The following is a 22330-nucleotide window of genomic DNA, read 5'->3' on the forward strand; positions in this document are numbered from 1 at the left end:
GTTTATCTGCCGCATCCACAGGTTTGGCCGATTGTGGCTCCCACTGGCCGTGGTTCGCCGCTCCAGGCCAATGGGGGCTGCAGAAAGCGGCATGGGCTGAGGGACGTGCTGGCCACCCTTCCTGGTGCACCATTGGCCTGGAGCACCAAACCTGGAGACGCAGCAGGTAAACAAACTGACCTGCCCCGCCAGGGGCTTTCCCTGAACAAGTGGTAGCCCAAGCTTGAGAACCACTAATCTAGACCATCCCTGACAGGTGTTTGTCCAACCTGCTCTTAAAAATGCCCGTGATGAAGATTCCACTATCTCCCTAGGCAATTTATTCCAGTGCTTAACCACCCTGACAGTTAAGAAGTTTTTCCTAATGTCCAACCTAACCCTTGCTGCAATTTAAGCCCATTGCTTCTTGTCCATGTGACATTACACTCCATAGCTTTTATGGAAATAGCCTTATGAAATGGATATGACATAACTGAGATGTAATTTATGTAAGATAGCTCATGTAAGATATCATTGGAAAGGTTATGATTTACTGAATGTGATTATCCAATTTGTATGCATGTATCATTTCTATATCTAAAGTTAGGAATATGGACTAGGTAACAATTACAACTGGGTGTGTATTGGGAAGACACCCGCCAGATGACAGGCCACCAGATTTGATGGGCCATTGACAAAGGAACAACAAGACTGAAGATATTAATCTCTCTCCCTCATAGGTGGCATTCTGGGATGTAACTCTGACATTACTAGGTCAGGAGGTCTTGTCACCTGATACTAAACATTATTTTGGACTTCTTGTAACTTTTCCCATTTTGTATCTCTGCAACTGATTGTTCCGTCCTTAATGGAGTACTTTGCATTTGTCCTTACTGAATTTCATCCTATTTACTTCAGAGCATTTCTCCAGTTTATCCAGATGACTTTGAATTTTAATCCTATCCTCCAAAGCACTTGCAACTCTTCCCAGCTTGGTATCGTCTGCAAACTCTATAAGCGTCCTCTCTATGCCATTATCTAAATCATTGTAAAGCAATCTGTATTTTTATTTAATCGTTATAATTCAATTTAATAATTACACTTTAATTAGTTTAATAAGTATATTTATTTTGAATATTGCACTGTCCCAAACCACCCTGCCAGAAGGGTGGAAGATGATTTATAAATACAATTGAAAGTGATTAAACAATGTAGATTTTGGGTGCCCATTTTGTGAGTTGAATATCAGAAGCCACTTTTAAAAGTTTGTGTCTTCAGAGTTAGAATCCAAAATACTGTTGAAAAGTTGTAAAAATCTTTCCCTTCTTTCCCAAACATCATAAAAATGATTTTTTTGGTGTCTAGGACAAACTATAGAGATAGAAAACAGGCGTCTTTTATTTAACTCAACTACCACTGATTGAAAAGGACTGTGGGGTTTTTTTGTTTTGTTTTTTATCCATACCTGTCTTGAAAATAGGATCAGAGTTATGTAAAACAGAGCCAGGTATAAGTTAGACATCAGTATTGGATTTTTCATGAAAAGCCTGGAATACAGAAAAGCAACATACAATTGTTGTTTTGAATATTTTGGAATCTCTGGATGTTTAGAAAAAGAACCCCCTGGCATTCCAAAGTACTCTAACAGAAACAACACAAGTGACAGTCCCCCAATTTTAATGTAGTCCCTCTGCTTATGGGTCCTGTCTTCCTAGCTGTTTGCCTGCATCTTAATGGGGCTTTTCAATCATACTGAGCTAACACATTTGAAAATCACACCCCTTTTTGCCCAGCAAGACGTAACCACAGAGGCTTAAAGTAGGAAACAGCTTACTTGCTTGTGATGGACAAAGAGACTAAGAGCTTGTCTACATCTGGAGCTGAAATAAATAAATCTGCTGTAGTTCACACCTTCAGATATTTCGGTGCAAGTCTGAGTGGATGCACTTATTCTGGAATAAGAGGATTCCATGTCACACTTCCAATCCACTCACTGAAATAACTAGAAGTGGGAATTACAACAGGTTTAGTTATTTTGGTTCAGTTTGCGTTAGAGCAGCCTGAAGTCTCAGCATGCTCACGTTATCTTTTGGCTTGATCTCACAGCTCAGACAACTGCCATGCTATGAAACAACTGTAAGATTGTACCCAGAAGATTTGCAAATGAGCACACCAAGCTTCCCATATGGTACACACGATTTATTTTATGGCTTCTTTGCCCTGTTCAATTAGACTGGAGGAGCTAAATGTTTGTTTTTTAAAAGTATTTGGAATCAGGAAAGTAATTTCACAACAGTTAACTGTTGTGCTGATAAAAGTGGTATGATTAGTGTTGCTTTGGCAAATACATGTTCTCCACAAATACTCACTCCCCATCAGCTCTGGACAAATATTGGATATACCAAGAATCTAAATGTCCTACCATTTTCTAAAGATTTAATGTACAACGTAGACAAAGTGCCCTAGACTGTGCCACACTTTGCCACACTTCCCTATGGAAAGTGGAGTACAAAGTACCACACATCTTAGGGTTATTACATTGTGAAGTTTATTTTAAAAGACTATTTTAAAATGTGTGAAATGAGCAGCTATAGTAAGCTCACTTAAGAACCAGCTAAAGCAGATCAATTGACTGAATAACTCAATATTATGGAGAATACTGGAATTTTATGGAGGAGAACGGCCTTCTTCATAGTTTATAAGTTGAGGACAGCTTCACATTATAGGCTCGGTTTTAAATTCCCCTCACTAGAATCCCCAAAAAGAAACCAGCCTCCCTGAAATTTCACATCCCACATCTCAACCCATGCATGGTACAATTATTATGGGAAGTCTGGAAAAAGATTTTTTTTCCCCTAAGATGATATATAAAAACATGTCCTAATGGCTTCTGACTCAAAGTGTTGCAGTACTTCAAAATTCCAATGAACGTGAAGGAATCTACCAACTCTTTTCACGGAAAATTATTGTCGACTACTGGGGACTTCATAGCATACCTTTGAGTGGTACTGTTGTCATTGCTGCAGCCCGCAATGAAGTTGTTTGAGGTATTAAAGAGGAAGATGTACACAGAAACAGCGATGGACAGAAGGAGAACTTTGAGTTCGAAGTTCATCCGAAGGAATACAGAGCAAGCAATAAACCCTAATATGCAGCAATAAGTATAATACTGTAACAGAAGAAGTTAATGAGATGCTGAATAATTCACACTCTTAGGACAAAGTATATTTTACTACTTGTAAGGCTAGGAATTTTATGGCTATCATAATTTAGATTTAATTCAGTAAAGAATTAAAACAGTTGTCAGACAATCTGTTTTTTGGAAAATCTACTAAAAGACAGAACTTAAGCTTTCACCAATTTATCCTTTGATTTATCCAACATAAAACATCATTATATAAAAAACTGCTAAGCAACACCTTGTACAAATGAAAGTGAAGAGCTTTTGACAAAAGGCTTTTTTCCCATAACTTATTAGTTTTAAAAATGGATTTCTATTAATGTTTTGAAGATCAAGACTAATTTAGAGTAACAACAGAGTCTAGTGACTTAAGCACAAGGCTGGGAACCGGGAACTTCAGGATACAACTACACTATAAAAAAAAACACCACACAGCAGTGACTCTCAGAGCGTGGGTCAACTGACTATCTTGTGCTTTGGAGCTAAAAGTACCATTGTAGACTTTGCCATTCGGGCAGGAGCCTGGGTCCGAAACTGAGCAAGGCATTGAGCCTCAGAGCACAGGCTCCAGCCTGAGCAGGTACCTCTTCACTGCTATTTCTAACCCCCTAGCAGGAGCCTCACAAACCCAAGTCAGCTGACCCAGCTTCTGGGACTCACAGCGGTGGGAGTTTTTTGCAGTGTAGATGTACTCTCAGAGTTCTAATCTGATTTCTGACAGTGACTTCCTTTGCAACCTTGAGCAAGTCACAGCCTCTCTGTGTCTCAGTTTCCTCATCTGTGAAACAAAGATACTCCACTACTTATTTACCTACTTGCTGAGTGGTTTCATTGATGTGGTAAAGAATTTTAACGACTTGATCCAAAACCCAGTGAAGTCAATGGAAAAACTCCCATTCACTTCAATGGGCTTTAGATCAGACTTTAGGCAAATCCTAAGTATTGTTTCAAAATATTTACCAGTTTTACAATCACATTCTTTGTTTCTTTTGCGTATAAAAGAGAAAAATATATACAAGGCACTGAACAAATTACTAAGCTCTTTGTACCATAACAGTGATAACAAGTATAACAAAGATATAGGGGCAGATCAATAGAGCTATCACAATTTACACCAGCTGAGGATCTGCTCAGTAGCATCTGATATACTGTATGGGGCCAAACTTGTCCTCTTAAAAGACCTTGGGCCTGATTTTCATAGATTCAAAGGCCAGAAGGGACCACTGTGATCATCTTGTCTGACCTTCTGTATAACACAGACCACAGAACGAACTCAAAATACTTCCTAAAGCAGATCATTTAGATCAACATCAAATCCTGATTTAAAAATTGTCACTGATGGAGAATCCACCACAACGCTTGGTAAATTGTGACAATGGACACTGACAAAAATGTACACCTTATTTCCAGTCTGGATTTGTCCAGCTTCAATTTCCAGCCATTGGAGTGTGTTACACCCTCTCTCTCCCAGATTGAAGACCATTATTAAATTATTTGTTCCCCGGATAGATACTTACAGATTGTAATCAAGTCACCTTTCTTTTTGTTAAGCTAAATAGATTGAGCGCTTTGAGAACACAGTATTCCAGCAGCGGTTGCACCAGTGTCAAATACAGAGGTAAAAAAAACCATTCTACTCCTACTTAAGATTCCCCTGTTTACGCACCCCAGGGTCACATTTTCAAAGGTCCTGAGCACTCAAGATTTCCATCAGGTCTTTAAGAGTGAAATTCACTATAGGTTTGTGAACAATGCAGCAGGGAAGGTACTTCTCGGTGCAGGAAGACAGACACATGCTAGCTGGAGGGAGGGATCGCTCAGTGGTTTGAGCATTGGCCTGCTAAACCCAGGGTTGTGAGTTCAATCCTTGAGGGGGCCATTTAGGGATCTGGGGCAAAAATCTGTCTGGGGATTGGTCCTGCTTTGAGCAGGGGGTTGGAGTAGATGACCTCCTGAGGTCCCTTCCAACCCTGATATTCTATGATTCTAGCTCTGCTTGAGCCAGCATGCTAAGAGTAGCAGCGTAACGTGGGTGGCAGCTTGAGCTAACTGCCCAGTACAAACTGGGGGTCTTGATGGGTTTATATTCAGGCAGCACCTTTCCAGCTGCAGGTAGACACACCATATATGCAAGAAGTCAGTGCATATCCATGTACCATTTAAACCCTTTCCCCCCATGCTACCAGTATACCCAAATACACTTTACAGTACAATAAAGCATCAATATTTCAGTCATATCCACCATTTGTGTTCTTACTACTTTTCTCAAATTCCAGCTTTGCTTTTTTAAAATCTGAAATTTCCAAAAAAAGAAGCTATAAAAGCATCTTCTTTAGATTCTACCTAATGCAGAAAATTAGTATGATTGATCATAGACAGGACAGCTGGAATTGCAGAGGTGAAGCTTTGTGCACTCAATGATTAAAAAGCTATATTTTTAAAGAGCAAGAGGAAGCCCCTGCCAGCTGTCAATATTAAACCCAGCATTTGAGATATGTGTGTTTTAATCTTGGAAGAAAACTCTTGTTCTACTCACAGGCAAGATGACATCCTTAATACAGGATCCAGTAAAGTCCACAGCTGTGCTTTTTTCAGTAACCTGATTCACAGGCAAGAAAGAATGGAAAAGTTGATTAGCAGCAGAATGGGATGTGCCCCATACTCAAACAGCACATCATTCAAGCGATGAGGGCTTGCACCAAAAGGTTATGTCAGAACTTGCAGCATAGGTTTCAAAAACAGACCTAGCTCAGAGCTGGGCAATCAAGTGAGAAAACTTGTTCATGACCATTCTGGTGACTCTTCAATAGAATTTCATTTCTGAACATTAAGTGCCAAAAGCTGAATGCAATGCCCCTGAAATCAATGAACAGACTCCCTTTGGACGTCAATGGGAATTGGGTCAGTCCTTAAGTAAGTGCTAATTATTCTTTAATTTTAAAATATTTCCCACCTTTAAAGCACATTCTTGTCTGTTTGGGCTATAAATTGAAAAATCTACAAGACTGAACAAAAGATTAAATTGCCCAATAGGATTCTATGTAAAGTTTAAAAGATAGATAATATTATACACTCTATTATACTGTACCAAACTGGTTCCCTAAGAACACCTGAATTTCAAAAGGTGGTGAATGTCCACAACTAATGACTTCAACTGGCGTCAGGAGTGCTCAACACTTCTGGAAAATCCAGAAAGATGAGATACAAAACCACCTCATGTAGAACCCATATAATGCAGGGAATTACATCTCCTGTCAGAGAGAGCAGCTGGAAATGCTTACTGACAGGAGTTAACCTTTGTGTTCGCAATCATTTAAAAGCTCTATTTTCATAAAGAGAAGGGAAGTTACAGAGAACCTGCCAGCTGTCAATATTACACAGAGCATTCCAGGTCTCTGTTTTTATCTAGGAAACGGAAGTGGTGCTCTACTCACCACAAAGGTGACAACCTCATCACTTGATCCAGTAGCGTTTATGGATCTACTTTTTTCAGCGGGCTGATTCATTGCCAAGAAAGAATATAAAAGCTGATTAGCAGGTGGGGGGGATGAGTGAGGAGACAGTCATTGGTTACATAACTAATAGCACCAGCACCCTGGGGCCCTGCTCTGATTGCTCTCTGGGCCCTACTGTACCATAAATGTTAAATATCAGTGATGATGCCCTGTACACATGCAGCACATCAGCAAAGTGATCTGGGCTTGCAAGAAAAGGTCATGTCAAAACTTGACACACGTTTTTCAGAAGTGAACCTGTTTTCAGAGCTGGGTGACCAAGCGAGAAGAGTAGTTAATGAATATTTTGGTGACTTCTAAACAGATTTTTGCTTTTCAGTTTTATGGGCCAAAAGGCCAATACAACATGTACATTGAAGTCAATAAAAAGATTTGCTTTGGATTTCAATGAGAATTGAATCAGATCCTAAATCCTGCAGTCCTTATTCAAGCTGAACTCCCACAATGGGACTAACAATTGAGTAAACACTCCTGAATAGGACCATAAATATACTGTAATGGCTTTGTTTTAAAACAGGGGTCCAATTCATACTTTCCTTGGTTTTCCCCCTCAGTGACCTTAGCTAGTGCAATGATGAAGTGCTGTATTGCCTATACGTCATAAAACCACTACCCATTCATGCCTCAAATAATTTTGTGTTATAAAAAAGCTGCAGTTCTCTTATAGCAATAGTAATTATAACCAGTGGATACTATAAATGAACAGCCTGAAACAAAGAGAATGTGATATTATATATGGGTTTCTGGTTCTACAAATTGGGTGTCTTTTCTCGGCATTCTACTTTGCCCAACATACATCATTATCTTTCTGAACATCAGCTCAATGTTAAAAGCAAGTAGTGAAGAGCTAAACATCAGAAAATAGGGCCAAGAACATGGTACTTGAGCTAGGAGACGAGTGGGGTGTCAAGTCTGCAAAGGTTACAAAATGAAAGAAATGCGCAGAATAAAAATAAACGCAAGTACTTACCAAATTAAAAATGGCGATAACCAGCAACACACCTATAGTGATGACTGCTAAAGGGAGTCTCACTAGAGGCATTGTTTCTACCTTATCCGAAATAGCACCAAGGTGGCGCAATAAAGGCCATTGTTCTGAGCTGCATTTCTGTAAAGGAAACAAGTTTGTCTTAACAAGATGCATTACATGGAGGCTTTAGTGTGCCAAGAGTCATAATTCTAGATACAAGAAAAAACATTTTGTCCATTGCACACACAAAAGTCTCAATACAGTATTAAACAATCACCAGGGCACAAGAAAATGTTATCTCTGTTAAAAACAGAGAAGTATTGGTCTCTAATGGTCAGAGCAAGAGACAGAGCCAAGACACTTGGGTTGTATTCCCAGCTCCAGAACTGACTCACTGAAAGATACTGGACAAATCACAACTGTGCCTCAGTTTCCCCATTAATAAAACGGAGATAAATGCTTCCTTATTTCACAGGGGGGTGTTTTCTGAGACTCAGTTAATTTATGTTTTCAAAATAGCCTCATGTCACCTAATGAAACATGCTAGAGAAAATAGTATTAAATTCTTTACACTAAAATTTGCTAATTTTTCTTTTATACTTAAAACAAACAACTTAAAGGAGACCAAATAAAATAAACCATTCAAACATCAAAACCCCCAAACTGGCACTTCCTATTATGCAAAAAAAAAATCTCTTTGCTAACACATACATCTATGCAGAATGCAAACATTATGCCAATGGAACAAAAGATTCTTATTCTGGGATAGTGAATCCAAACTGTCCCTTTGTAGTACCCAGTTGGCAAAATCAAGCCTAATGCAATGTTGATTATGGATTTCTTCCTTTTTTTTTTCCCTCCTGTGGCTCAGCAGAATATATAATACAACACGTGCAATTCAAGAAGGGTCTGCTACTTAATCCTGTAACAAAATTACCATTCTTTTATCAGGGTGCAGTGAATGCAGTATTTTGGCCTAAAGGTCTGCCTACACTGCAATTAGACACTTGTGGCTGGCCTGTGCTAGCTGACTGGAGCTCCCTGGGCTCAGCTAAGGGGCTGATTAATTGACGTGTAGACGATCGGGCTCGGGTAGCAGCCCAAGCTCTGGGACTCTCCCACCTCGCAGGGTCCTAGATCCCAGACTCCAGCCCAAGCCCAAACATCTACACCCCGTAATTAAACAGCCCGATAGCCCGAGATCTGCAAACCTGAGTCAGCTGGCACTGGCCAGCTACAGGTTTTTAATTGCAGTGTAGACATACCCTAAATGGCTTAGGCCCTGGCTGCCTAAGAGAACCATCTCTTTCCACATATTTTTTCATAGTAGCAGAGATCTGCAATGCTGAGGACACCACCACCACGCAGGGAGTGGCTGATGGCAGGAAATTCTCAAAGCTTTAAAATTCACTTCCCTCCTTGGTCCACCAGAGCCACGTTCAATGACCTTAAGAACACACAGTAATACTCCCCTGTTCTCCCAGACATTTTCAAAACAGAGGGTTGATTTGGGGGTGGGCAATGGGGAGGCTGGACTGGAGGATGTTGTCTCTTTTTGTACATCGTAGGATTGCACTCTGTTTTTGTGCAGCCTGTTTTAAATTTTATTTAAAACACTGTTTGCATACATTTGGTAATGTATCTGTGCACCACAGCAGAATCAATTAAAAAACAAGACATTTTACTTTCTAGAATTCTAGGTTTACTTAAGTCCAATTTTAAGAGCGTTACCCTTCTGCCAGCTGTGGAATCGCCACCATTACAACTTTCATGGATTTGCATTTTTCTTATTGCTTATGAATTCTTACAGTCAATCTAGTCCTAAAATCAATGTGCACTCAAAATTCCCTTTCACTTGAATGCCAGTTTCAACATAGAAAACTACAGGATCCATAACCAGGATTACCACTACATAGGGTAAAACCCCCAGAAAATACGAATGCAAGAACAGAAAGGGCTTTTTAAAAATACAGTTAGAAGTGTGTTTACAGCTGTATAACTGCATGTAAGAATTATGATCAGAATTTTCAAATGCGGGTGCCGGATGTTGAGTCCCATAAATTTATATTTTAGGTACCGAAATACGAATGTCCTGACTTTGGGAAGTGCTGAGCATCAGCAACTCTTATGAAAGCTCAGCACCTCTGAAAAACCAGGTCATTTATATGTAAATGCCAAACTTTAGCCATCCACTTTTGAAAATGTTGGCCTATGTTTTTACTTACCAGGCATTTATCAGCAAAACATACACACAAAATAAGCACAATTATGACTCCTACAATTCCAAATGAAAGTCCTAGTTTTGCAGTTCTAAAAAAGAGAGAGGAGAACAAAGTTAAACGGAAATGTTATGCATATTGTCATAGTTAAATTGCAACTGACCAAGCAACACTCACTAATGCAGTTTCCCATGACTAAAATAAGTATCATTGCTGTTCTTTTGGCATTAGATGATCCTGAGAAAGGGCCTTCCATGGATGTTTATTGCCCTCTCTTGGCAAAGATTCATTTTCAGGTATTCCACTCTCTCATTCAAATCATGTGCTATTACCCCGTGTATAAACCACACAGCCATCATTAGTGTCACAGCAGAGAAAACCAGATATGGCAGAAAATTTAAAAGATCAGGGAAAGTCACCTGTCTCTGAGCTGTGACAAAGAGCCATTTAACAAACCTTTTTTCAAGTTCCTCTATCATATCCCCTTTTCCTCTCAAAGAAAAGGGAGCATGAGGCATATTCGCCATCTGCTCTCAGTAAAGATATCATTCTTTTATTAGTAATTGTCCTCTTAACAGTTTCTCATCTTTGTATTTTAGGCTCAAATATTCTTCAGTGATGCTTTTTTGTATTTGAGTAACAGCCTAGTCTCTGGCCTTAGAGTCATATTAAGCAACTATATTAATAATGGTATCCATGATTGGATAGCAATACTAGAGCTGATATTACTAACCCAATTCATAATCCTGACATCATTACAAGAGATGTTTGTGGTGAGAGTTTCCTTAGTGCTCCACAGCCAATTACAGGTGTCTTGTCCTTCTCCCCCATTATCCAGACTCTTACCATATTTGGTCTTCCTCCTCCAAGCATCTCTGAAGGTGTCTCCATCCTGACTGCTTAAATCTTTGTCAAAATTTGGGCCATCTCTACTGTGTCTTCACTCGCCTCCGCAAATCTTATCACCAGTCTATACAAGATGCCACTGCTGCAACTAACTTCGTCTAATGAATGCAACACTAAGAACTTTAGTAGTTTCCCAATATGAATTTGTAGTAGTCCCCTAAGATTACACTGTATCGTTGAGCTAGTCACTCACATATTCAAACCCCTTCATTGATTTTATCTTTCTTTCCACATCAAAATCAGGCTTCAAACCCTCCTGAACTGCCTAACCCTACTCTACTTTGTTCATCTTCGGTTATTAAGGGATGGTCAGAAAAACAATCTAAAATGCACTTCCTTAGTTAATAGATCTTCTCCCTGTGTGTAGTGACCATAACTAAAACACACTACTAAGGAAATACTATTCACTTAGATTAATGCAGCTGTCCTGACTCAGGTGCAAAACTACCTACGAATGCACCATACTAACAAAGAGTATGTCACAATGAAGAATGAATATGTCTGTGTGTATGTAACTTGTTAGGTCAATCCAGCCATGTCATGCAAGGATACGAGAAATCCACGACGTAGGTAAACTTATCAAACCCGTTGTGTAGACAGTTCTAGGTTTAAGATAGAACCCCTCCCATCACAGTAGTGCATCTCTACATTGAAGCACTACTATAGCGGTTTACATGTAGACAGCCTTAACTACAGCCCTTAAAGATGATCTGGAAGAGCTAAAGGTGTTGCTCACATGCTAGCAATATTTTATCCAGAGAATCCATTTAAAATGTAAAGAAGTGCAAAACACCACACACTTACTTTGGCATGACAAACATCTGTATCACAAATATACAGAGCAACACAATACTGGCACAGGCAAAGTAACTCCTCAGTCTGGGGATGGGGATGGTGCGATACTGAAACAAAGATTGTAATCATTTAATAAGGATAATTCTAGAGTTAGTTTTTGTAATCTACTACTTGTGTTTTTTAATTCTACCACAAAATATCTTTGCACCATACTATTCAGCCAAGAATGTGAAGAGAAACCAACCAACCAGAGAATATATACATTTAGGCACCGTTGAAGAAAAAGACTCCAGTCCAAAAGAATCAGTTTCGAACCAGCTGGGGACACCTAACGAGGTGCAGTAACTGCACAACAGATTATTACACAACCGGAAAGTCAGCACAGCTTCCAAACTAACTCTTACTATAAGAGTTGATTACATGACTATTTATATTATCATAGTGATTGGGGGCCCCGTCGATTAATATACACACAGTGAAATCTGTTTTAAACTACCACACGAGACACCAGAAGAAAAAGTTTTAGCAGAAGTTCATTTAACTGAATGCTACCCAAAACTCAACTGAAACCTTGATGACACTGACGCAGCCTCAAACTGAGAAGGCTCTTTATGAAAGTTTTACTATATATACACACACATGTAAAATATACATATTCATCATGAATGTGTCCATATGCATAAATCACTCTGGGTTTAATGAGGGATCTCCTCAGACTGGAGTGGTTCAGTGAAGGCTCTCCTTTTCTGGGGGTACAGGGATGGGTTGTGGGTCCTACTGAGTTTGGGAAAGGACAAGCAATAGAATGGTGAAATACTGTATAAATAAGGAGATTTGAAATTCAATACTGCCTCCATTTAAGCCATGACTCAGGATGTTTTAGTATCAAGGATAACGTTACCATTCATAGAGGGCATATACTGTACCTACCAAATATCATATGGATATATAATGATCTTTGAAAGCAGAGTCCTATTTGCTACAATGTATGCAAAGACATATTTTAAATACCTCTTACTGCTTTTTTATAATAAAGATGTTCAGATTAATTCTGGACCCACTGCCAAAACCTCCATTGATTTTAAAGGGCCAAGGTTTAACTCTAGATTATTAACTGGTCCATATTATTAACATCACCAAGAAGGAGCGAATAAGCCAAGTGAACCAAGAGATCTGCACTACATCACATCACCTAAGATTCATTTGGGGCTGCAGTCACCTCAGCAATCCCAATAAAGGAACGAACACACTTTCAGTTTCAATTGTCCTTTCATGTTTCTATGAAGGTACGTCTACACTGCAGCTGGGGGTGAGCCTCCCAGTCCCAGCAGACAGAGACGAGTGTGATAAAAATAGTTCAGACCCAGAGCTTAGGCTTGGACATGGGCAGCTAGCCCAAGCCATCACGTGTGCCACAATGTTCACATTGCTATTTTTAGCATGCTGAAGCAGAGCTAATGCATGTCTGTCTACCAGACTGGAAAGCATGCTCCCAGCTCCCATGTAGCCATAGTCCTTTAACTGTAACTTAGGATAACAAAAAAGATTCATCTCTTACTAACCTCTTTTTCCAATCCTGATTCTACAAAACACAGTGAGCATCCACAGAAGTCATCTGAGTTACTACATGATGGTCTGCATTAAAATAGAAATAGGTTTTACAAAATGTATGCAATAAACTAACATAACAGAATGCAAAAATCATATGTTTCAGGTTGGATTCCATGGTTCACATAAGCCAATGGCTTGTTTATCACAGCATAATGTTTTTCTCAACAACTGGCAAAGCACTCTAAGAGCCTTTACATTTCAGCTATTGGATCTCATGGTTTTGCACCAGTTTAGTCATCCCTTTGGTAGTATAGTTATCAGTGCAAAAGAAATCCAGTCTGAAACCTTCTTGGCTGGGTTAGAGATGATTGAGATGGATGATAGAGATGGGTTAGAGATGACTGAGATGGATGATAGAGATGGATGATAGAGATGGGTTAGAGATGATAGAGATGGGTTAGAGATGATAGAGATGGGTTAGCCTTCACCCTGCAAATACCTGCCATCTGCTGGGGATGGTTTGAGTACGATTATATCAGCCTTGCCATAACCCAGTAGAAGGGATGGATGGCTCCCTCCCAACTGAAATGATTCTATGTTTGTATAGATCATAGGAATTTCTATGCTAGAATTCATTTTAAAAGATATAAAATACAGCCCTCATCCACTTTTTACAGATATACCGCGCCAACTTCTGTGCCTGCTATTAGCACTGATACTCCATGTACTTTCCGTGAACCAGCCATAGGAGTCATATCTGCAGTGCTCCCAGCAGTTACCCATGTGCTCCTGACCTCTGCCTACAGTATGCCCCAGCTGCCTCACCCTCTGACCTTCCCACACTTTCTGTGACCTGTATTCGGCCCACTACTGTGTAATGTGCTGGGACAGTTGAAATGTAGCATTGAACATTGAACATTATCTGTTTTCAGTTATAATTTTTTGTTTTCTCACAAATGAACATTTTTCTGTAACCCGACCGAGAATTTCACAATGGAACTATATTATTAAGCTGTACTTTAACGCAAAATAATTCCCACTGTACTTAAGTTAAAAACAAGCAAAATGGCACAGAAGCAAGCAAATTTTTCAAAGATGATATTTGCATCTAGCTTTAAAATTGAGAATGCAGGTTCTCTCTGGAGAAAAGCTGCTTTTAAAATCTACAAAAACAATAAAAACATGACACACTTAGTCGAACTGAGACCCTCAATGGTCGACATCATTTCATCATAAGTATCTTCTTCCATCCTTCCCTTCTGGGACGTATTTCTAAATATAGAGAGAAAGACACAGAAGCTATTAAGCATCAAATCAATTTCTGGCTTATGAATGTGATGCATCTCTATTCATACTTCCAAAATGTGCTGTAGAATATATGCACAGTGTAGATGTCACATACTGCTATGATTATTCACCACTGTCACTTAATTACAAATATCCTCAAAATATATCAAAATAACAACATTATCTCCAAAATAAACCCAGGAAACTATTTAAACAAATATAAATAATTCCAATACTTTATTACACACTGAAGCCTAACTCAGGTCTTATCAAAGCAAAAATACAATTACCTCACGTCAATTTTCCGAAAAATTTCAAACAAAACTTTTTAAAAACTATTGGGAACATTCTCATAGACTCATAGACTTTAAGGTCAGAAGGGACCATTATGATCATCTAGTCTGACCTCCTGCACAATGCAGGCCACAGAATCTCACCCATCCACTTCTATAACAAATCTCTAACCTATGTCTGAGTTATTGAAGTCCTCAAATTGTGGTTTGAAGACCTCAAGCTGCAGAGAATCCTGCAGCAAGTGACCCGTGCCCCATGCTGCAGAGGAAGGCGAAAAACCTCCAACGCCTCTGCCAATCTGCCCTGGAGGAAAATTCCTTCCCGACCCCAAACATGGGGATCAGTTAAACCCTGAGCATGTGGGCAAGATTTACCAGCCAGCACTCAGGAAAGAATTCTCTATAGTAACTCAGATCCCAAACCATCTAACATCCCATCACAGACCACTGGGCACACTTACCTGCTGATAATCAAAGATCAATTGCTAAATTAATTGCCAAAATTAGGCTATCCCATCATACCATCCCCTCCATAAACTTATCAAGCTTAGTCTTAAAGCTAGATATGTCTTTTGCCCCCACTACTCCCCTTGGAAGGCTGTTCCAGAAATTCACTCCTCTAATGGTTAGAAACCTTCGTCTAATTTCAAGTCTAAACTTCCTAGCGTCCAGTTTATATCCATTCTCAATTACTGCCAATATGAAAATAAAAAAGGAATGGCACACAAAAGTATAAATTTCTCTAAAGTTACCCTCCCTCCTTACACAAACAGCATCTCACTTACTTTTCTATAAAAAGAAGGATATGGAGTCAGTGAGGAAATATGGGGCGTCCAGAGTGACACAAGTACAGAAGCAAAAGGAGAAAGGAGGAACTCACTTGTAGTTTACAAGTGAAGAGGGACATAACTGTTCTTGTCTAGATCCATGCAGACTGACACAGAGAGAAATACACATTTAATGTAATACAACAGCTCTAGCAGATTAATTAGCAACAATCAAATTAATCATTCAAGACACAAATTATTTTGAAGGCAGTCTTTTGTCAAGATGAAAAATCTCTTCCTAGAGAAGTTTTCATGAGAAGTCTGAAATACCAAATTTGGTGTGGCTGGATATTCATGAGAGACATTAGCTGCAATATCCATTATTCAGAAAGAGTCAGCTCTAACTTAATAAAGCATAAGTGCTGCTAAGAAGCATCTTGTGATTAAATGCAACATTTAAAAACTGGACTTTACAAATTGTTCCACTGAAGATGAATATGAGGCTGTATATGCAACCATGAGATATTTTAAATGTCTCAGACACCAGTTCATCTTGGAATGATGTATCCTGCTGGCTGGAGAACAATACAATAACCAGGGCCAGCTCCAGGCACCAGCTAAGGAAGCAGGTGCTTGGCGTGGCCAACGCATAGGGGCGGCACTTTGTCCAGTATTGGGGCAGCATGTCCAGGTCTTCAGTGGGAATTCAGCAACGGGTCCCTCATTCCCTCTCTTCCTCCTTGAGCTCTTACCGAAGAGGAGGAGAGGGAGTGAAGGACCTGCCGCCGAATTGCTGCCAAAGAAGCAGTGCAATTGAGCTGCCGCCGAAGTGCCGCTGCTTGTCTTTTTTTTTTTTTTTTGCCGCTTGGGGAGGCAGAAAAACTGGAGGCGGCCCTGACAATAACTTCATCTAACAGAGTATGTATAAAGAAATGGCCAAAGTTTGCTACTGTGAATGAGAATAAAAAGGGGGTGTAGAATGACTACCAGGAAAAATTCTGTCGCTGATAATTTGTGGAATGAGTATGTCACACCAGAACACAAGTAGGGCAACCAGTAGGGAACAAGTAAACCATGCATAGCTCAAAACTAGTTTTAAGATTTGCAGGCTCATAGAACCACTGTATTTGACTTCATTAAACAGGTCTAATTTACTACTGAAGTTATTCTTCAACCAAGATCCAATATTCTTCTTGCTAAATAGAAACAGGTGCAGTGTATCTGAAATTGATCTAGAGTGAAAGCTCTCTGGGGCAGGTACTGTTTTATTACTTCTTTGTACAGTGCCAACCACAATAGGTCTTCCTGCCAATCTAGGGGTTTTTGGTTTTTTGTTTTAATAAAGTCATTTAATTACAGTATGTCAAATTGTAATGGGACCACACGGAACATAACAGTGCTGGACTTACCTATCTGAAGTCTTTTGACGACCTGTAGAATTCAATGGTATCTCCTAAACAAAAGGATTTGTGGTGAGTTATACATTTCATAAACTAGAAAAAATATTTTACATGGCTGGTAAGAGAAAGCTACTTAGACACAGTGATACAGCACAAGTGGGAGGATCTCAGCTGACAACTCATACTGCAGCTCTCTGTTTCCCAGTAGGGAAGCAGACACAGAGGAGCTGCAGAGGTGTTGTGTTGAGCATTACATGGTATTTGATTAGCATATAAGTATGGGTTAGCTGAGAGCAAGATGCAGCTCTTTCATTTACTTTTCAGGGCCAGAAGATCTAAGATTCAAACACCAGACCATAACGTGGTGTTATGTAAGCAGTGAGGGGGAAAGGAGGATGCTGCAGAATTAGAGATGCTATCCTTCAGAGGAGACACTAAAGTGAGATCTCTTTTGGGTCTAGTGGGTCCTTAGGTGAAAGTTAAGATCCAAGAAAGACAGAGGATAACTGTGAGGCACTGGAAACAATATCACCTCTCTCAGTAAGATGAGCTTAATGGCTGATTTATTTACTTACAGTCACTGCACTACCATGGCTCGGATTCAGCAAAGCACTTAATTAAAATAAAACTGGACATTAATAGAATTTACATGTGCACTAAAGTTAGGCATGGGTTTAATTACTTTGTAGAGTCAAAGCCTAAATTTCTACCTTTAAAATCCTCTCTGAAATTCCAGGAGTACGAAAAGGAGAAGAGTAAATCCTGTTTCATTCTTCACGTTAGCACTGTCAAGCTAATTAAGGATCACATTGAGAAAAGCAGTTGCGGCCCCCTCCAGACTGGGGCTACGTTTTAAATTGATCCAGAAACTGAAGCTGGTGCAGGATGCAGCAATCCTCTTGTTACATGATTAACCTTTCCATTCATCCTGTGCTCTGTTATCTGCATTGGCCTGTTCATTCCTGGGTTGATTCTATGGTGTCATTATATGATCACTGGTGTGTGTGTGTGTGTGTGTTGCCTTCCTGCTTCCTACTCCCTATTCCTGTTTTGTTTTCTGGTGCTCTCTCCTTGAACTCAGTGTTTCTGTTCCTGCTTAAGGCTGTGTGTGTGCATAACACTGGGTGTCACACCCACACCCCATGCAGGAATAAAAAAAAAAGTGCCAATCCAACCATCACCTTTCTTTGTCTCCCGCTTGGAGCTGAAGATTCACTGCTGACACTTCCTCTGTGGTTCAGGTGGGCAAAGGGCCTGGCTGCTCCCCAGGACTCTAAATAACGTGTCATACGGACAGAGGCTCGCATCTTCAGCCCATCGTTCACTCGTGTTTTAGGGAGATGATTATTCAACGTATGCTGTTTAGACTAAAAGTAAGAGACACACATTTACATATATAAAAAAAAGTACACTGTGCTCTGAAGCTCTGTTGGATTTGTACCTGAGAGCCACACAACTATGGAGGACTTTGGTCTCCAGGGATATGGCACTACATATATCAGACAGAGTGCCATCCTTGATTCCCCATCCCGTCTTGTTCGACTTTAGTTTAAGAAAATCATAACAAACTAAATTGCCTGAGGTTCCCTGCTTGGAAAACTGCTCTGATTCAACCTTCTAGCTTTGTGGACCATGTGTAGCATTATCAGAGATCACAGAGCCTTGCAGACAGATGAAGGGGTTTCCTCACTCTCAGAGGAAAGTCAAGGCAGGACAAGGCCATAAGCATGAGGTCTTGGGTACATGACACAGAGGGATCCACACAATGGTTGGGAGGAAGCTTAACAGAGTTCAACAAAGCTCAGCCCTGGATTGCAACAGAGATTATGTCCTTCTGCCATGGATGCGTACCAAAGGAACATATAAGCCTCATAATGCCCCTTCATGTGACCAAAAGCAGCTGACACATTAGGAATAACTGGGGTAATAAAGCATCAGATCTTAGATTGTGAACTGATGAATAATCATATCCTCACATTTTAGGTATCTCCAGGAGCACAAGAGCCATTTTAACAGAGGTATATCAAATCACGCTGATGAGTACACACACAGCATAGCATGCCAGTAAAAATCTAATCACAGAATAGTGTAAAGCACCCAATCACCTGCATGTCTGCACAGTATCGAGTCTGTAATTTAAAACAGCTAAAGAAGATCATTTGATTTGTTTTCTGCTAATTCTTTTTCTTTCCAATCTTTGGATACTTGGATTTAAAGGGAATTACGTGGCCTCATGATTCCTAATTACAAGGAAATAAAAATTTGCACACTGCTTCAAGCTATTATTAATCAATGAGATTGTACAGGGATCACTTGATGATTGCCCTGTTCTGTTCATTCACTTTGAAGCATCTGGTATTGGCCACTGTCGGAAGACAGGGTACTGAACTAGACTGACCTTTGGTCTGACCTAGTGTGGTCATTCTTACGTTCTTAGTGGCTCTTGTGATTATTTGGAAGTTGTGAAAATAAGTAGCACACAAACAACTTCACCTCCCATAAAACTGGTGTGGGTGTGGGGGGGAGGGGAATATTACATTCCCTTAAATATGTTATGTACCTTTTAAAAAAATAGCACATCTGACAACTGTGTTGTATTTGTATACATATTATGATAATAAGTACTAGACACCAAGCATGCAAGACAAAAAGCAGGTTGTTATTTATTCAACATTTCATAGAATTTCTAACTCTCAGTTGTTCGCTGAACATACATTGATATTTTGTTCTCAGTAAAAAAAAAAAAAGGCACGATTATGGTCAGAAATGTGATCTGTGAAAAAGGCATCTTTCTTACCCAATAGAGCAGTCATCCAGCTCTGTGTATTCTCAATCCTATCTGTTTGCCTTACTGATCTAGACAAAACTCTGCTCTCAGTTATATGTGTACCACCTTCATAGAAAGCAATGGCAATTACACAAGCAGAACTAAGAACATAATTTAGAGCTATGGAAGAGGGAATTCAATTCTACTCTATTCTGGCTGAGGTATTAACTGTAAACTAAATTTTAACTGCAGAATCTTTACTACTGATGATGCATACCTCAAACATTCTATGGTGCCATTTTTTTTCAAAACACTTTTCAGAATACAAGTTTAATTGTACCATGGGTGGCAAAGATCACATTCTTTAAATTACAAACAGTTTGAATGGCCTTTTCTGGCGGTATCGCTGAAGAGAGAAATTTGAAAAACTGCCTGTGATAGTCCATATCCCCATGTTCATCCTTTTTACAAAACTATTTTGTAAAACAATTTTGTACAAAGCATGCCTTATGAGGTATCATTTGAAAACTCATAATCTGTTGGTCATTATTGTCCTAGTAAAATATGTATGGCAATATTGTATACAAAGTTGTATGTCTACTATTGACATTCCTGAGACGTGTTCCCATTTCATTAAAGCAGGCACAAACCAGTTCCTCAGAGACAAAAGGCAAACTGATGCCTCAGCCAGGTGCCAACAAAATCAAATGGACTATCATCCGGCTAAGTGGCCATTCTTTGGCAGGAAAAAGGGTGAGAGCAAGAAATGTACAGCTTGGCAAAGGAACAGCTGGAAGTTCCCGTGCAATCAGACTTTGTCACCTGAACCCCAGCTGGAGAGGATTTTCAAAGAAGAGAATTGCTATAAGAAAGAGGAGAAAACTCCCCAGATCTCTGCCTTCATCTCTACTCACAGCATCGACAACACTTGAAAGATAAAGGAAGCATCATCAGACTGGGGAGAGATCTTGGCTGAAAGATTCAGCCAGTAAGACTGCTGGAACATATAGTGAGAGAGAGCTCCATCAGATCCACCCTTCCCACACTCTTCAAATACAATCTGCAGTGACAGGTAGCTCCTTGAAGCTGCCCACATTCCCTCCCTGCTCTAGTAGTAATGCCTAATGCAGCTAGCCACAGTAGAAACTAATGGGACCTGGCTGGGGACTCAGAGAGCTGTTTCACTCCCAGCATAAATTTCTTCCTCCCAAGGTACTCAGCTCAACCATGAGATACACCAGCTGATAACTCCACCCCAAGGTGCATATAGATTTCAGCTGAGTTGGAGGAATGAGGGGGAGAAAAGAGGGGAAGTAACCAGAGCAGAGGGACCTACAAAGAAACAATTGCGGTGGGAGGAGGGGTCAAGAGAGAAGGTGGCTTGTAGCAGGTTTAAAAAGTTTCTGATGAATGCTCTAAGGGTACGTCTTCACTGCCCGCCGTATTGGCGGGTAGCAATCGATTGCTCAGGGATCGATATATCGCGTCTAATCTAGACGGGATATATCGATCCCTGAGCGCGCTTATATCAGTTCCGGAACTCCACCAACCCGAACGGAGTTGTGGAGTCGACATGGGGAGCCGCGGACATCAATCCCGCGCCGTGAGGACGGTGAGTAATTCGATCTTAGATACTTCGACTTCAGCTACGTTATTCACGTAGCTGAAGTTGCGTATCTGAGATCGATTTTCCCCCATAGCGTAGACCAGCCCTTAGTGTCTGCCTGCTCTGGTCTTGCTATTCATTTTTCTTATTTCTATCTGTTAAATGGGAATTTAATAGCAAACTTCAGCACCACAGTATGATCAGTGTTTGAAGAATGGCTTTCAGGGCTATTGATCCAGAATACAGAAATTGAGTGAGTTATACATGGAGGTTATGTAAAGCATCTTAGATAGGAAACCTAATCAAAACAACAAAGCAGATAACACAAGCTTCTTAGAGTCTCTACTACCTGAGCCACAGAACTCCTATCGGGTAACATAAGAACAGCAAGAGCTGGGTTTCAACAGGAACAAAACTTTCATATTTCCGAGGGCGTAACAAAGAAGGATCAGTGGTATCAGTCAACAAGGTCTGTGCACAAGAAAACACTACAGAAGCCGAGCTCTAGGCATATTATTTCCATAAGCAAAATGGTAAATGTTCACTCACAGTCATCCAGTTAATTAGCAGTTTTGCTATTAACAGTTAATTAACGTTTTGCTACCCTAGATGGATGCCTGTTCTGTCTGCAGCACTGAGCCAGCCCTGACTGCTCTAGCATACCCAGGAAGCTCAGGATTGACTCAGACTCATAGGTCAGAAGGGACCAACATGATCATCTAGTCTGACCTCCTGCACAAAGCAGGCCACAGAACCCTACCCATCCACTTCTATAAAAACCCCTAACCTATGTCCGAGTTATTGAAGTCTTCAAACTGTGGTTTGAAGACCTCAAGCAGAGAATCTGTTAAGATGAGTTCCTGTCTGCATCCTGTAGAACTTGCCATACCGGTATTGCCCTGGCCTCTTCTTTTGTCATTCAGTGTTGAACACATTCTACAACAATATGCATTACCTCACCTTTTGGGGGCGAAGCCAGACTTTTTGGCACCTGCTCCCCTACTTGGTGTAAACATTGCTTGTGCCAATCAGAAACGAACACACACAGGTTTTGGGCTCCGTCCCCTATGACACTTCTGTGATGTCATAGTGGG

General features: G+C 40.2%; 1 protein-coding gene across 3 annotated transcripts in view; it reads right to left on the reverse strand.

The window, feature by feature from the left end:
• The window catches only part of ADCY7 (adenylate cyclase 7), a 132771-nt gene that overhangs the window by 9154 nt on the left and 101287 nt on the right, over positions 1-22330 (reverse strand). Inside the window, exons 11-22 of one of the 3 annotated variants that reach the window (XM_032784067.2) lie at positions 18045-18230; positions 16873-16916; positions 15577-15630; positions 14308-14388; positions 13128-13200; positions 11575-11672; positions 9871-9955; positions 7646-7783; positions 6595-6657; positions 5697-5759; positions 2976-3148; positions 1445-1526 (exon numbers count right to left, since the gene is read on the reverse strand). In XM_032784067.2, coding sequence (XP_032639958.1) covers positions 1445-1526; positions 2976-3148; positions 5697-5759; positions 6595-6657; positions 7646-7783; positions 9871-9955; positions 11575-11672; positions 13128-13200; positions 14308-14388; positions 15577-15630; positions 16873-16916; positions 18045-18230 — 1140 coding nt within the window. The remainder of the gene's footprint in view (positions 1-1444; positions 1527-2975; positions 3149-5696; positions 5760-6594; positions 6658-7645; positions 7784-9870; positions 9956-11574; positions 11673-13127; positions 13201-14307; positions 14389-15576; positions 15631-16872; positions 16917-18044; positions 18231-22330) is intronic. The other 2 variants (XM_032784068.2, XM_032784069.2) reach the window with 2 other exon arrangements.

Source organism: Chelonoidis abingdonii, chromosome 19 (genome assembly GCF_003597395.2).
Source record: "Chelonoidis abingdonii isolate Lonesome George chromosome 19, CheloAbing_2.0, whole genome shotgun sequence".
In the NCBI taxonomy this organism is placed as follows: Eukaryota; Metazoa; Chordata; order Testudines; family Testudinidae; genus Chelonoidis; species Chelonoidis abingdonii.